Source organism: Podarcis vaucheri, assembly GCF_965113315.1.
Source record: "Podarcis vaucheri genome assembly, chromosome: 2".
Taxonomy (NCBI): domain Eukaryota; kingdom Metazoa; phylum Chordata; class Lepidosauria; order Squamata; family Lacertidae; genus Podarcis; species Podarcis vaucheri.
This window is the reverse complement of record NC_138760.1, coordinates 118,275,789-118,292,232: the sequence shown is the minus strand read 5'-3', so window position 1 is coordinate 118,292,232 and position 16,444 is coordinate 118,275,789. Positions and strand designations below refer to the sequence as shown.

At 46.5% G+C, this 16,444-nt stretch overlaps 1 protein-coding gene across 1 annotated transcript; it reads right to left on the bottom strand.

The window, feature by feature from the left end:
* Positions 1-1,952: 1,952 nt before the first annotated feature.
* Positions 1,953-15,289, bottom strand: LOC309524950 (E3 ubiquitin-protein ligase TRIM7-like). The gene is made up of 8 exons (XM_082210211.1): positions 14,586-15,289; positions 13,645-13,740; positions 10,791-11,021; positions 10,288-10,310; positions 9,344-9,459; positions 7,322-7,348; positions 6,465-6,491; positions 1,953-3,458 (listed from the first exon to the last, which is right to left on the bottom strand). The coding sequence occupies exons 1-8, from the start codon at positions 14,976-14,978 to the stop codon at positions 2,923-2,925; spliced, it is 1,449 nt and encodes a 482-aa protein (XP_082066337.1). The 5' UTR covers positions 14,979-15,289; the 3' UTR covers positions 1,953-2,922.
* Positions 15,290-16,444: the final 1,155 nt, after the last annotated feature.

Genomic DNA, 16,444 nt, shown 5'->3' with positions numbered 1-16,444 from the left:
CTTTAGCTCATGGGGCCTCCTGCTGCCGCCGCGCCGCCGGAGCACGATTTCTGTTCTCATCCTGAAACAAAGTTCTTAACCTGAAGCACTATTTCTGGGTTAGCGGAGTCTGTAACCTGAAGCGTATGTAACCTGAAGTGTATGTAACCCGAGGTACCACTGTATAAAGTTTCCAAGCATAATTCAAAGTGTTGGTGCTGACCTTTAAAGCCCTAAACGGCCTCGGCCCAGTATCCCTGAAGGAGCGTCTCCACCCCCATTGTTCTGCCCGGACACTGAGGTCCAGCTCTGAGGTCCTTCTGGCGGTTCCCCCACTGTGAGAAGCAAAGTTACAGGGAACGAGGCAGAGGGCCTTCACGGTGGTGGCACCCTCCCTGTGGAACGCCCTCCCACCAGATGTCAAGGAAATAAACAAGTATCAGACTTTTAGAAGACATCTGAAGGCAGCCCTGTTTAGGGAAATTTTTAATGTTTGATGTTTTATAGTGTTTTTAATATTCTGTTGGGAGCCACCCAGAGAGGGCAGGGTATAAATAAATTATTATTATTATTATTATTATTATTATTATTATTATTATTATTATTTATTACTACTACTGTGAGAACAGGATGCTGGACTAGATGGGCAATTTGCCTGATCCAACAGTCTCTTCTTATGTTCTTAAAACAAAAGTAAAATGGAATAGCCAGAACTAAACACATTAGAACAAATTTCCATACAAAAATCAAACACTATAGATTAATAGCGCAAGGTTCCAAGTAACATGATGGAGCCAGAGGCAGTGAAAGGCATACAGCCCATTAATTCTAGTTTTGTCCCTATCTTCTTCTTCTTTGATATAATAACTTTTATTAAATTTTCTGCTTTATAATTTAATAAACATTTTACAAACTTCAAAATATCCAGCGACTTCCCTTTTTTTGTTTCCATGGTTCATTTTACATATCCAAATCCCTGCATATTTTACTATAACCATTCAAATCAATTTTCCACTTTTACATCCATCAAGAATTATTTACTCTGTTGAGTTTATCTTAATGCTGCCAGTGTTTTCAGCTGTACAGTTATTTTCCATATATTCAACAAACATTTCCCAATGTTCTTTAAAAGTATGCTCTTCTTGCCCTCTTGTTTTGTTCCTATCTTCTATTTAACCTGTTGATAGCTGGAAAATATTTTTAATTTATTTACATTTATACAGTGTGCATTGTATTTCAAAATATTAGGATGCTAAGTTACATAGAAGTTAGACCATGTTAGGAAACTTGTTTTCAAATTGTTTTACAACTGGATGGGCTGGAGGAAGTTAGAATGAAATTGTTACTTACTTTGATGGCTTTGTCCATGATTAGTTTGCACAATTCTTAATTTATCTTGTTTCCTTATCTTGTTTCTTTAAATTGTTGCTTTTAACTGTGTTTACCAATATTTTATGTTTCATTCTTTTTGTAAGCCATTCTAAGATCTCTTGTTAAAGAATCACATGGTGTATAATTTTTATGAAATAAGTAAAATGAATGAATACCCAGAAGTGGATAAAAGCGCCTCCAGACAGTCACTACGTATTTTGTGGTAAGTTTGCACCAGAAATTTAGGTTTTAACATTTAAAGCAGGTGTCAGCAACCTTTTTCTGCCATGGGCCGGTCCACCGTTCCTCGTATGGTGGACCAGACTATATTTTGAAGGAAAAAAATAATGAACGAATTCCTATGCCCCACAAATAACCCAGAGATGCATTTTAAATAAAAGGACACATTCTACTCATGTAAAAACATGCTGATTCCTGGACCGTCCGCAGGCCGGATTGAGAAGGCGATTGGGCCGGATCCAGCCCCCGGACCTTAGGTTGCTTACCCCTTATTTAAAGGTTTGAGCATTTAAAGTCACTCACCCCAAGGTCACTCACCCCAACTCAAAAAACCCACTTAACGGAAAAAAGAACCTGACTTCCTGCAGTTTGGAAAGCGTCTGAGAAATGCATTAAAAAGTGTGGGCTGACTTAATAACAGGGAGGCACGCATACACACTGAAAGCAAATAAGGAGATTTATTTATTTATCCATCGCCTTTTGAAATGAAAGAGCCACAAAGCAACTTGTGAAAGGTTTAAAGACAAAAATACAGCAAATATCAAATCGGTTAAGATTAAGTGTTCATCCGAATAATCAACGAAGGAGTTTTGTTCCCCATCCAACCAGGATGTGGATGTGAAGGGGCCATTAGAATATTGTTCTCTATATGATTGGCCCCTTCAGATGAATGCAGAATAAACGTCTGTCTGTCGCTGTGTAACTGCCACACCAGCAAAGCAGAAGGAATATTCGGGAAAGACTAGATAAAGCCAAACCTCTATGTAAGCAAATGAGGGCGAATGCTCGATAAATGTGTTGCCCTGAGGGGCCCGGACTGTAGCCTCTTGCTTGGCTCTGAGCATATGTTATGTACTGAGTTGAATAGGGTCCGAAAGGCAGCAGTCTGATTGGTCCTAGAACAATAGGATTCAGAATGCAGCAGTCTGATTGGTCCACAGGAGCCACCCAATCCAGCTCCAGGTGGAAGTGAATCTGCAACCTAATTGGCCTACAGGTGAATCCCGGAATTAGCCAATCACGTGGGGCCTATTGTGTAAATAATGTATATAAAGCAGACATTCTAGGGGAACTTCCATTCCTCCTCACCACTATGAGCTGAATAAAGAGCATGAAATCCACTCTCGACTCCGAGTATATTTCAGCATAGATCTGAGGTGGGGAACCTGTGGCCCTGCAGATGTTGGTCATCATTCCCACCAGCCCCTAGCCAGCATGAGGGTTGATGGGAGCATCTGGAGGGGCCTCAGATTCCCCACCCTAATGATCGGAGTCAAAAGGGCCTCCATTAATGGTGTTGTGTGTGGTGTAAATGAGGATTCCCCTCAAGATTCAGCAATTCATTGTGACCCCTGAGACCACCTGGAAAAAGGGCAGGATCCTCTCCCCGGAGAAGGAGGCTGAAGGGAAAGCAAAGATCAAGCCATCTGAATCGGCATCAAAAAAGTGGACCTGGCCCCCTTCATAGTCCAGGGACACCCGGATCTTCCTGGGCTCGTGGCTCAAGGCCAAAGGAGTCCACTCAGGGGAAGTTAAAGCAAACAGTTGGCAAGGCCAAGGCGGGCAGTGCGGTCTCTTCCCCACAGCCCAGATACCTTCCTTCGGACTGAAGCTGAAACACCCCTTCCTCCTGAGGGAAACTCGCGCCACCCCTAAGGCCCACATCGCCCCTTCCTCCTCTTCCACCTCCACCTCCCACCAGTGTCTTCCCGACGTGAATCTCTCGCAGCCCAGCACGCAGAATTCCCTGTCAAATCTACCGAAGTTCTCAGGCAGGTCCCGATATCCGTCTTCCCATCTCACGCTGCTCAGGTCCTCCGAGAGAACCAGGAAAGGGTGTGCCGTGTCGGGATCCAGAATCACGTTCACTGAAGGGGATAAGAGAGAGAAAGGAAAGAAGGTGAGCGGCGTTAAAAAAAGAGAGAAAAGAAAATGTTGAGCTCAGTGGCTGCCAAGTGACCAGGGCCTCCCCAGAGCCATCTACGATACCATACAATACCCTGTGTCCAGGGCAGCTGTTTACTAGATCCATCTGGTACGCAGGCCGAGACCCTACCTGCCCATGGACTGTCTTGCCAGAGTGGTGCATGCTCTAGTTATCTCCCGCTTGGACTACTGCAATGCGCTCTATGTGGGGCTACCTTTGAAGGTGACCCGGAAACTACAATTAATCCAGAATGCGGCAGCTAGACTGGTGACTGGGAGCGGCCGCAGAGACCAGATAACACCGGTCTTGAAAGACCTACATTGGCTCCCAGTACGTTTCTGAGCACAATTCAAAGTGTTGGTGCTGACCTTTAAAGCCCTAAATGGCCTCGGTCCAGTATACCTGAAGGAGCATCTACACTCCCATCGTTCTGCCCAGACACTGAGTTCTAGCACCGAGGGCCTTCTGGCGGCTTCCTTGCTGCGAGAAGCCAAGTTACAGGGAACCAGGCAGAGGGCCTTCTCGGTAGTGGCACCCGCCCTGTGGAATGCCCTCCCACCAGATGTCAAAGAGAAAAATAACTATCAAACTTTTAGAAGACATCTAAAGGCAGCCCTGTTTAGGGAAGCTTTTAATGTTTAATAGGTTATTGTATTTTAGTGTTTTGTTGGAAGCCACCCAGAGTGGCTGGGGGGACCCAGCCAGATGGGCAGGGTATAAATAAATAAATAAATAAATAAATAATAATAATAATAATACGATATGATACAATAATCTTTATTGCCATTCTCCCATACAAAACGACAAAATTGAAAAATGTACATAAAACATTCAAAACCCACCAAGGCTGCTATCCCAACCTGGTTAGCCCCCTAAAAACTCTGATACCCCATTTTTAAATACAATATACTCCCATAGAGACTCCTTACACTGCGTTTAAAACTAAAATTGCATTTAGGTAGAAACTGTTTCTCACTTCCTCCTCTTCCCCTGCCTGCTGCTGAACTTGTTCCTTTCCCTCCTCCTTTTGGGGCTCGCCCACACTTCTGCTGTTCCCGTACCTAGAAAGCGTGGGTCCAAGCAGTTTTCCGCTTGGCCCACTCCCTCCCCATGGAAAACCCTTCGCCCAAAGATTCTGGATATTCTGGATATATTCTTTACTGAGTTTGATTATTAGTACAGTTACTCCATCCATTATTCAAGACGTAATAAGCTACACACAAAAAACCAAAATAATTCAACATCAAATAATACTGCTACATTAAGTCTTAAAATCTTTAAGAGTGACTTCCCTCCACCTCCTTACTTCTTCTTTACTTTTTAACTGTGTCCTTTTTCTTCTTTTAATTCATTGATCTTACATAATTATCTATTGTTATCTACTTTGAGAAAAGTAAAGGTAAAGGTAAAGGGACCCCTGACCACTAGGTTCAGTCGCGGACGACTCTGGGGTTGTGGAGCTCATCTCGCTTTATTGGCCGAGGGAGCCGGCGTACAGATTCCGGGTCATGTGGCCAGCATGACTAAGCCGCTTCTGGTGAACCAGAGCAGCACATGGAAACGCCGTTTACCTTCCCGCCGGAGCGGTACCTATTTATCTACTTGCACTTTACTCTGTAAATTCTTTTGGTTTGATTGGTTCCTGATTACCTTTGTCATTTTTGCTACTTCTAAGTATTCACATAATTTAATTTGCTATTCTTCCTTCGCAGGTGTTTTTTCTCCCTTCCAATTTTTAGCAATCAGCATTCTCGCTGATTCTTATATCCTTCGTCTGAAGATAACAGGGTGGTTCACAATATAAAAGCACAAAAATGCATGCCCATAACAACCAACAAAAACAGAGGACATCACGGGGTCAGCTCACACCCTCGCTCAGCTTCCACACTGGGAATTTAAAGCAGAACAGTCACACTGAGGGCTTGTCCACACTTGCCTCCCCACCCCACTTTTTCCAGGCACCCTTTCTTCATCCCCAGAGATTTCCCCACAAATACCTGCTCTTTAAAGCGCAATCGGAGCAAATGGCAATCTACGGGAAAACTTGAATTGACGTTTGCTCTGATTAAGAGCTAAAGAGCAGGTTTTCACACGGAAAGCGCTAGGGCAAAACAAACAAATACTTGGACGCAGAGCTTTTAAGTGCAGAACCTGTGCCTAGGAAGCATGGGGCAAAAGGTAAATGTGGATAAGCCCTTAGTTAACTCACTTTTTTATGGGGCTTCCATGGTCTCTCTCTCCTCCCTATAAATCAGCTCTATCACTTTAACCCTTCCCTTTTCAATAGCATCACAGCTGAGACAGTTTCTCCCCACCCCATCAATTGCGTCTGAGGAGAATGAATCATAGCTGAGAGTGCAGTAAAGGGGGAGGGAGAATTTGATACTTCCCCTCACATTATGGTCCCATTGAAAACTTCCCTCTTCACAACATCCGGAGATGGAAAGAGAAGATTCTGCTCACAGGGTTGCAGAAAGTTGTTTGGAATCTATTAAGTCTGGAAGAACTGTGATTATATTGGCAATTTAAAGCAGAAGAGCAATGACTGGGTGCTGGCAATTTTAAAAAATGTTTTAACTGATCTTGACATCAAAAATGTTTTTTTTCATGTTATTATTTTTTTAAAAAAAGTTTTTATTTTATTTTTAATTTGGTGGTGGTGGTTAGTGTTTAATTTTACTTTGGTGTTTGCCTTCCTGGGTTCCATTGGAAGGAACGTCAATATAGGCATATAATAATAATAATAATAATAATAATAATAATCAATCCACATCTGCAATCTCTGTGAGCTGCTACTCTGGTCTGCCTCTATCAGTCAGGTTCTTTGACATTTCTGAAAGAAAGGTGTGTGGAACCACCTGCCAGATGCAACCTCATTATAGATATTTAAGCCTTCATCACCCATCAAGAGTTCCCCCATCTCCTACATTTCCCTGCTAATATTTACCTTTGCTCATCGTTTCGTTTGCCGGCTCTGTTTTTGGGGAATAAAATGTGAAGAAACGTAAAGCAAGATAATAATACATATAGCAAGTATGTCGTTTCATGAAAAGAAAAAAAAAAAGAACGACGAAAGAAACACAGAAAACTGAGATGAGCATTTTAATTAGAAACCTAGGAAGCCATATAACAAGGCTGAGTGTTAGAATCACAGAATCACAGAATTGGAAAGGCCCCCAAAGGGCATGTAGTCCAACCCCCTGCAATCTAATTTATTTCTACACCAGAGGTTTTCGACCTTTTGGAGTCCACAGCTGCCTTGAGCAACTACAGTGGCACCTTGGGTTATAGATGCTTCAGGTTACAGACTCAGCTAACCCAGAAATAGTACCTTGGGTTAAGAAATTTACCTCAGGATGAGAACAGAAATTGTGTGGCGGCAGCAGGAGGCCCCACTAGCTAAAGTGGTACTTCAGGTTAAGAACAGTTTCAGGTTAAGAACGGACCTCCGGAACGCATTAAGTTCTTAACCCGAGGTACCACTGTACATTCTTTCTGTGGCTTCCCTGTGGGGCTCAAGAGCCCAGTTTTTCGCCTCTTGCCTGCAGAGCTGGCAGCCTCTTACCCTTTTCTGAACACTCCCCCCTTGTGGAGGTTTCCCTCAGCCTCCTCTCCTCTCCCATCTCCTTAGGAGTCCTCCAGGCAGCCTCGCCAAAACCCAAAACTGCATCATTTCCTCCCCACCTTTCACCTGGTGCAATGCAAACGCCTTCCTCTCCCCATCTCTCATTTTTGAATGAGGGACTCCTCCCATCGTCTCCCCTCACCAGAGTTTTGCTTCCCATAAAACTACCACAAAATTACCTTTGCTCAGTGCTTCTTCCAAAGACTCTGTTATGGGAAGGAAAGGAGGACAAATTTACTTCAGGTGAGGCACACAGCAACATGAGTCAATCACAAAATAACTTCGTACAACCAGCATTTAAACAACACTAGTGAACAAATCTATGCTGCTTCTTTTTTAGATTTGAAAACTGCTTTAGGAGTAAAGGGAAGCAACTTGATGGAGAGGAAGAATCAAAGGAGAAGAAGAAGAAGAGTTTGGATTTGATATCCCGCGTTATCACTACCCGAAGGAGTCTCAAAGCGGATAACATTCTCCTTTCCCTTCCTCCCCCACAACAAACACTCTGTGAGGTGAGTGGGGCTGAGAGACTTCAGAGAAGTGTGACTGGCCCAAGGTCACCCAGCAGCTGCATGTGGAGGAGCGGGGAAGCGAACCCAGTTCCCCAGATTACAAGTCTACTGCTCTTAACCACTACACCACACTGGCTCCATGGCTATGTTCTCCCTCTACTGTCAGAGGCAGCATGGCTGTGAATACCAGTCACCAGTGAATTGCAGATCAGGAGAGAGCTGTTGCACTCTGTTCCTGCTTAAGAAGTGGGTGACTGCATTAATGGGTACTTAAGTTGCCAGGCAATAGATTCCACCCCCTCCATTTCCATCTCCACCAGGAGAAATGCTCTAGTCCAGAGGTAGCTGGGGTTCTCCAGATGTTGCTGTGTCAGGAGCTCAGCCTACACTCGAGTAGAACCATGCCCAACTGGCATGTTCTCTCCCTCCTGGTCTTTCATTCGGGAGCTTCAAAAGCTTTCTTCAGCCCGAACATCACAGCGACCAATGCTAACTGACACCGTCACACTTAGGGATCTGCTGAGTTTGCACATCATGCGTAACAGGTTAGCATTTTGGCTAATCTACTTTATTTACATATAAACACACACGGAGCACTGCAACATGGCTCCCTCTCTCTCTAGCATCAGACAGCAAAAAGAAAAAGAACAAAGGACAATAGTCCCACTTCATGGAATACAGTAACACAAACATCCTGTTCCTGTCACTTCCCACTCTGTGGAGACAAAACATATACCGTCATGTGATCCCATGACTGCAACCATGGAGCAGGAATTCTAACATGCTGGACTCCATCTTGGCTAGGGCTGACATGAGCAGGAGTCTCTCCACGGGACCTGGAGGGAACTGCATTAGCTACCCCTGCTGTAGTCCAACCCATAATCATCCACAAAGAGTTGAGACTGGTTGGGGGCAGTCTCTTCCCAAGGAGGGATGGGGAACATCTGGTCCTTCTGGGGCTATTTGGACTACGATCATTGACTATGTTAGTTGAGACTGGTGACATCTAGAAAGCACCAAGCTGGCTACTCCCGGGTAGTTTAATATGCACAGATGCAAGTTTAGAAACCATATATTAGATGGAGTCAATAATAAGCCGCATAGCAGCTAACTCCTACGCGGCTTATTATATATTTGAGGGGCCCGGGCCCCCACAAAGTTGATGGGCATTCCCATTCAAATGGTGTGTGTGCACTGTGTCATGTGATCAGTGGGGCGGAGCTTACCTGGGCCCCACAATATTTTATTCAAATTGGCATCCCTGATAAGCCAGTATAATGTGGTCTAGTCTGTGGGTCTCCAAACTCTGGGAGACCCTCATTCCTCTTACAGAGCTACAGTTCTCAGAAGGATTTGATTGTTAAACCACTCCCAGAATTGTAGTTTTGTGAAGTGAGAAGATGTCTCTGCACTCTTGACAAGGTACCTTTCCCAGGATTCCTGGGGGGTGGGAAGCCATGACTTAAAGTGATCTAATAACAGTGCTTCAAATGTATGGTGCAGAGGTGGCCTTTGAGGAGGAGGAACCTTTTACGGAAGACACCCTGAGCCCCATTTTAGGAAATGGGAAGAGGTGTGACACAGCCTCACTTGTCAGACACCTGGGACATTGCAGAGAAAGCCAGCCCCTCGCTTTGCATGCACCCAATCTGGAAAACCCGCCCGCCTCCTGGAGCTGTCCCCTAATACCTTCAATTTCTTCCATGACCTTTTTGAGAACCAGTCTTTTATGAGAGTAACTTCTGAGTCCTTCCTCAGGCCCTGGAGAAAGCTCCACCACCTGCCTTAGTTGCCCCTCCTGACACCTGGAAAGAAGTTGAGAGCCAGTTAAAAGAATGGTTTGAAAGCACTGTTTCCTCCTGCAGGCCTGAATCACAAGGCTGGGGAATCCATGACCCTACAGATATTGTTAGACTACAGCTCCCATCAGCCCCAGCCAGCATGGGCAATGGTCAGGCATGATGGGAGCTGTAGTTCAGCAGCACCAGAAGAACCGCAGATTCCCTTATCCCATTGTAGCATGAAGCGGCAGACCGGATATTTTATTTACTTGTGACAAGGTTCCTTCAGCAATACCTCAGTTTTCGAATGTCTCCATTGTCGAACATTTCGGTTTATGAACGCCGTAAACCTGGAAGCAAATGCTTTGGTTTCTGAACACGCCTCGGAAGTTGAATATGCCACGCAGCTTCTGCTGTGTGCAAGATCCTGAAGCCTAATTTTTGACTGTTTTCGGTTTTTGAACATTTTAGAACTCAAACGGTCTTCCAGAATGTACCGCTGTAATTGGTGAGTGAGTGTTAGAGAGTGAGACAAAGCGAAAGCAAGAGAGAGAGAGAGAGAGAGAGAGAGAGAGAGAGAGAGGAGTCCACTGCTCAAAACCTTCACTTCCTTTTGACCTCACTGTTTACGATACTGCCCCTCCCTCTCCAACTATGTACTGTAGCTGTGTTCCTGAAACTCATGGTAACAACATCAGGTATCTGATCAAGGGAACAGTCATCCACGAAAGCTTACATGCTGTAATAAATCCATTTGTCTTTAAAGGTGCCGCAATATCATTTGTTGCTTTTGCTGCAAGAGACCATCAAAACCAGAAAGAGCAGCAAGCGGACACAGAAAGAGTCACATACCTGCTCAGGGTATTTTTTATGTCCTGAAAGAAAGAGAGAAATGGGTCTCAGGTTGGGACAGGTGCATCTGTTAATTCCACTTTCCTGCAGCTTCTGGTTTTTGCAGCCCTAAATGCAGTTCTCGACGTTTCCAAAACTATTTGCGATGGAAGTCCTTCACGGAAATTCATCAGTCTCCTAATAATGTGCATTTTTCTATGCATTCCCCCCTCAAATACACACATTTTTGTACATCAATTTTCCTTAGTATAATGCATACACAGTGTTTTGCTGGAGACGTGCGTGGCAAAATTCAGAGAAGTGTGAATTTTGAAGGATGGCTGTGTCAGTTAGTTGCCTTGTTTCAGATTTATTTAATAATTATTATACAGTGTTAGAAACTGAGATATGAAAGCTAGGAGCTAAATGACACCTTAAACCTAGGTTATGGGCACAACAACGGAAAGCCTAGGCACGTTTTTTCATAACAAGAGAGTGGGATCCATCTCTGTCTCAAGTCTCACCTGCAAGAATTTGCTGTCTGGCTGCTGCCTCTTCCTCTCCATGTCGCTCATAAGCGTGTTGAGGCGGAAAGACTCATCGGAGAGGCTGGCAACATTTTCTTTCCATGTCTTCTCAACCTCTCTCTCCAGATCTCCTAGCTGGGCCAGCCAACGGCGCTCGTTTTCCTTAAGGAACTTCTGCATTTGCTTGAAAACACACCTGATATTGAGTTTCTCCACTCCCACCTGCGACTAGAGTGGCAGGGGGGAAAAGAGACATAAGGAAAGGTGGCAAACAGGGGAGTAGGAGACTGGGTTGTATCTGGCGCTGCTGTCCCACTTGCACAACACACTTCTGTTCACACAACAGAATTCCCCTTTCCTGTTCTACAACCCCCAGGCAACCTCAAATCTGCTCCAGGGGGATAGGGGAACTTCCAGAGCAGACTTTTAGGGGGATGAGGGGGAGGGCATACAACCCCTCCAAATAAAGCGACAGTGTGTGCCTGTAGCAACGAATTACAGTGGTACCTCGGGTTAAGTACTTAATTCGTTCTGGAGGTCCATTCTTAACCTTTAGCTAATGGGGCCTCCCACTGCTGCCGCGCCACCGGAGCACAATTTCTGTTCTCATCCTGAAGCAAAGTTCTTAACGTGAAGCAATATTTCTGGGTAAGCAGAGTCTGTAACCTGAAGCGTCTGTAACCTGAAGCGTATGTAACCCGAGGTACCACTGTAATTTGGCACTTAGTATTAATAATAATAATAATAATAATAATAATAATAATAATAATAATAATAATAAATTTATTATTTGTACCCTGCCCATCTGGCTGGGTTTCCCCAGCCACTCTGGGTGGCTTCCATAGAAACCAAAAATACACTAAAATCACACTATACAGTGGTTCCGCTCCTTCCTCCTGGGCCGTGTTCAGAAAGTGGTGGGGGGGGATGAGTGTTCAGACCCCTGGGCCCTCACTTGTGGGGTGCCTCAGGGTTCTTTCCTCTCCCCCATGCTTTTCAACATTTACATGCGGCCGCTGGGAGAGATCATCAGGAGGTTTGGGCTGGGTGTTCATCAGTATGCAGATGACACCCAGCTCTACCTCTCCTTTAAATCAGAACCAGTGAAGGCGGTGAAGGTCCTGTGTGAGTGTCTGGAGGCGGTTGGAGGATGGATGGCGGCTAACAGATTGAGGTTGAATCCTGACAAGACAGAAGTACTGTTTCTGGGGGACAGGAGGCGGGCAGGTGTGGAGGACTCCCTGGTCCTGAATGGGGTAACTGTGCCCCTGAAGGACCAGGTGCGCAGCCTGGGAGTCATTTTGGACTCACAGCTGTCCATGGAGGCACAGGTCAAATCTGTGTCCAGGGCAGCTGTTTACCAGCTCCATCTGGTATGCAGGCTGAGACCCTACCTGCCTGCGGACTGTCTCGCCAGAGTGGTGCATGCTCTGGTTATCTCCCGCTTGGACTCCTGCAATGCGCTCTATGTGGGGCTACCTTTGAAGGTGACTTGGAAACTACAACTAATCCAGAATGCGGCAGCTAGACTGGTGACTGGGGGCGGCCGCCGAGACCACATAACACTGGTCTTGAAAGAACTACATTGGCTCCCAGTATGTTTCCGAGCACAATTCAAAGTGTTGGTGCTGACCTTTAAAGCCCTAAATGGCCTCAGTCCAGTATACCTGAAGGAGCGTCTCCACCTCCATCGTTCTGCCCGGACACTCAGGTCCAGCACCGAGGGCCTTCTGGCGGTTCCCTCATTGCGAGAAGCAAAGCTACAGGGAACCAGGCAGAGGGCCTTCTCGGTAGTGGCGCCCGCCCTGTGGAACGCCCTTCCAGCAGATGTCAAAGCGATAAACAACTACCTGACATTCAGGAGACATCTTAAGGCAGCCCTGTTCAGGGAAGTTTTTAAAGTTTGATATTTTATTGTATTTTTGGTTTCGGTGGAAGCCGCCCAGAGTGGCTGGGGGGGCCCAGCCAGATGGGTGGGGTATAAATAATAAATTATTATTATTATTATTATTATTATTATTATTATTATTATTATTATTATTATTATTATTTAAAACTTCCCTGAACAGGGCCACCTTAAGATGTCTTCTGAATGTCAGGTAATTGTTGATCGTTTTGACATCATGATGCTTCCCTTCCTCTGGCAAGTACTGACGGTCTCCACAAGACCCGTACCCATGTATTCTCTTAAAAGGTTTTCTGGGCACCTTATACCTCAACAGCCTGCTACGTCCAGCGGCGGAGGAAGCCTCTTGGGCACCTGAGGCGGCATGCCAGGGGGCGGGGCAAACTGCCCATAGGGGTGATGCAAACTGCCCACAGGGGCAAGGTGAACTGCCCATAGGGACGTGGTGTGCACGGGGGACAGGATGGGACTGCACAGCACAGCCACTGTCCGCCCACTGTCTTCCCCCAGCTGTAGGTCAGCTGAGGCCCCACGGTGCACCCTGTCTCTACTGGCACCGCATGTCCTGTCCCATCCCTATAGACATCCCTATTGGCGTGGCAGTGATCCACCCAGGGGGGATTTTGTCACCCCCCCTCAGGGATGACATCTGGGGCAGACCGCCTGCACCGCCCCACCCGTTCTCCGCCGCTGGCTATGTCGGTTCAAAATGTGCATTGAGGATAGTTTAAATTGCTTGTTTTAAATTGCATTTTGAATAATTCAGTCATTTGGAAATGTCTGGGGGAGCATCCGCTTTGCATGTGTCTACAATGACAAGAATGAGCTTTTGTGAAATTTGTAGTACAGTCGTCCCTTGGAAGTTGAACGGAATCTGTTCCAGAAGTCGGTTCAACTTCCAAAATGTTCATCCCCAGTACTGGAGCTGGAGGAACAAACACCTACTAAATATTTCTGCTTCTTCTCATCTTCAGCCTGTTCCCGGTGCAAAATGTTTTCTCTCTTTTTCTCCAGGGCTTGGAGCTGGGCCTCGATTTTCCCCTGCAGAAACAGAAAAAAAAGACTTTTGCTTAGTCAGCCAGTCCAGTTTCCCCCAACTGAGTTCCTTATAAAGCCAAGTCTGATCCGATGGACTGTAGATGAGGCCCAGCTCTTAATTTCAAAGCTTCCTGGTGTTGGCTGCCAGGGCGACGACAACGACAACACCACCACCGACACAATCCTCTTGTGATTCACTACATGACCCCACCTCTATTTTGCATACTTAGATTGTAGGTCTTTTGTTTATTTAAGCACTTAAACACTTTATATGCCGCTTAACTACAATTGTGCTATTATTATTAAACATTTGGGAATCAAGAGGCCTTTCCAACCTATTGCAAATCACCTACAGTTCCACCAGCAGATCTCAAACCAGCTTCTGCCTGGACCCCTGACCATTAGGTCCAGTTGTGGCCGACTCTGGGGTTGCAGCGCTCACGCTTTATTGGCCGAGGGAGCCGGCATACAGCTTCCGGGTCATGTGGCCAGCATGACTTCTGGCGAACCAGAGCAGCGCACGGAAACGCCGTTTACCTTCCGGCCGGAGCGGTACCTATTTATCTACTTGCACTTTGACGTGCTTACGAACTGCTAGGTTGGCAGGAGCAGGGACCGAGCAATGGGAGCTCACCCCGTTGCGGGGATTCGAACTGCAGACCTTCTGATCGGCCAGTCTTAGGCTCTGTGGTTTAACCCACAGCGCCACCCGCGTCCCACCTTCTGCCTAGCGCTGGCTTAAATAAAAGAACAGCTGTGCTCTCCACACCATGTACCATTTCAGACTCATCTATTGTGTCTCCTCCTGCTCTATCCATCTGGACCCCCAAACAGTGGCAATTCCCTACCTTATACTCCTGGGCAGCTTCCTGCACAGGGACGACATGATGATCTCGGTGCTCCTTGGACAGGTTGCAGATCACGCATATGAGGACCTGGTCATCCTTGCAGAAGAGTTTGCAGGGTTCCTGGTCCCCCTTACACAGCTTAGTGTTTTTCCCCTCCTCAATTTTCCTGATTATTTCGACCATGTTTGCCAGTTTCCTGTTGGGCTTGAATTGCCGTGGCTTCAAGGGTGCTCTGCACTGAGGGCAAAAGGGGTTCTTCTCCAGCCCCTCTCTCAGGCAGGCTCGGCAGAAATTGTGCCCACAGTTTGTAGTCACGGGATCTTCGAAGTAGTCCAGGCAGATGGAGCAAGTCACTTCTTCGCGAAGCTGCTTCTCAGGGGTTCCTGCTGCCATGGCTGCCTCTCCCTGGGCGAAACGACAGCCTTGGTTTCGTTTTTCTGATTCCTGTTACTGCCAAGGTGTTTACTCTCTACATCAAGGGAGGGCAAGCTCTGGGGCATACAAGAGCCCCACTGAGGATAACAATGGATTAAGCCTCGCCTTTATTGTGCTCGCCACATCTATTTTTAATAATGAATTGGGGAGAGGCAATAGAGAGCTCCTTTTGGTTTCTGTTATGTTCCTTCTCCTCCCTCCTTTTAACGGACAAACAACTCTGTCCTTCCCCGCTGAGGAGTTGAGAGAGTGAACTAAGGTTTCTCACAATCCCTTTCTTACTTCCTTAACAAAAGCGTCAGACCCCTGTCTCAAGAAAGAGGGAAGTGGCACTCCCTTTCTCTGTATATTTTTTTTTATAAAAAACCCTTTAAATTTAGTTTTATACTGGTACCTCGGGTTACAGACGTTTCAGGTTACAGATGTTTCAGGTTACAGACTCCAATAACCCAGAAATAGTACCTTTGGTTAAGAACTTTACCTCAGGATGAGAACAGAAATTGCACAGCGGCGGGGGAGGCCCCATTAGCTAAAGTGGTATCTCAGGTTAAGAACAGTTTCAGGTTAAGAACGAGTTAAGTTCTTAACCCGAGGTACCACTGTATTAGCTAAACAGAAGGACAAGAACAACAAAACAGCAGTGGTGAGAGAATCAAGGGCCACTGTGCTCTAAATGCGGGTGTTGCTTGGTTCTTAAGGGTGAGCCAATTTGTCCATTTTGAATTTACGTTGTCATTTTTCCAGCCTTAAACTCAGTTCTCTACATTTCCACATTAGTTGCCAGTGGCGTAGCGTGGGTTGTCAGCACCCGGGGCAAGGCAAGGCAAGTAATTTGTGCCCCCTAACCCATAGATTTGCGCCCCCTAACCCATGGATTTGCGCGCCCTAACCCTAACCTCCAGATGTTGCGCCCGGTGCGGCTGGCCCCCCCTGCAACCCCCACGCTACGCCACTGTTAGTTGCAGAGCCGTCTTTCCCATATGGCTTAGTGGCGCGTTGTGCCACGGCACAGACATCTCAGGGGCGCCCCAGCGAGTGGGGGAGCTGCGCAGCTTTGCCGGTGGCCTCCCCTTTCCCTGCACGCCCCGGTGTCCAGCTTGCTTCCCAAGCCTCCTGTGCATGGCAGGAGCACAGGAGGAGAGCCCCAAAGAGGCGGGGGGAATGGTTTCAAAGGGGATGCTGGAGTCTCTCTCAGCAGCCCCCTGCCAGAGCTCCCCACCAGCAAGCGAGGACCCCGTCTCTTCCTTTTCAGTGCGGCGGCTTCCCAGTGAGCCGTGTCCAAGTGCATTTTTATTTCTCCCTTATGTAGCGTTGTGAAATGCAGTAGGCTGCACATGCACACCCCGTACGCTGCATGTGTGGTTGTGGGCGAGGACAATCTGCTGCTGTCCCACCACACCCACTCACTTTGAGGGGATCAGGGA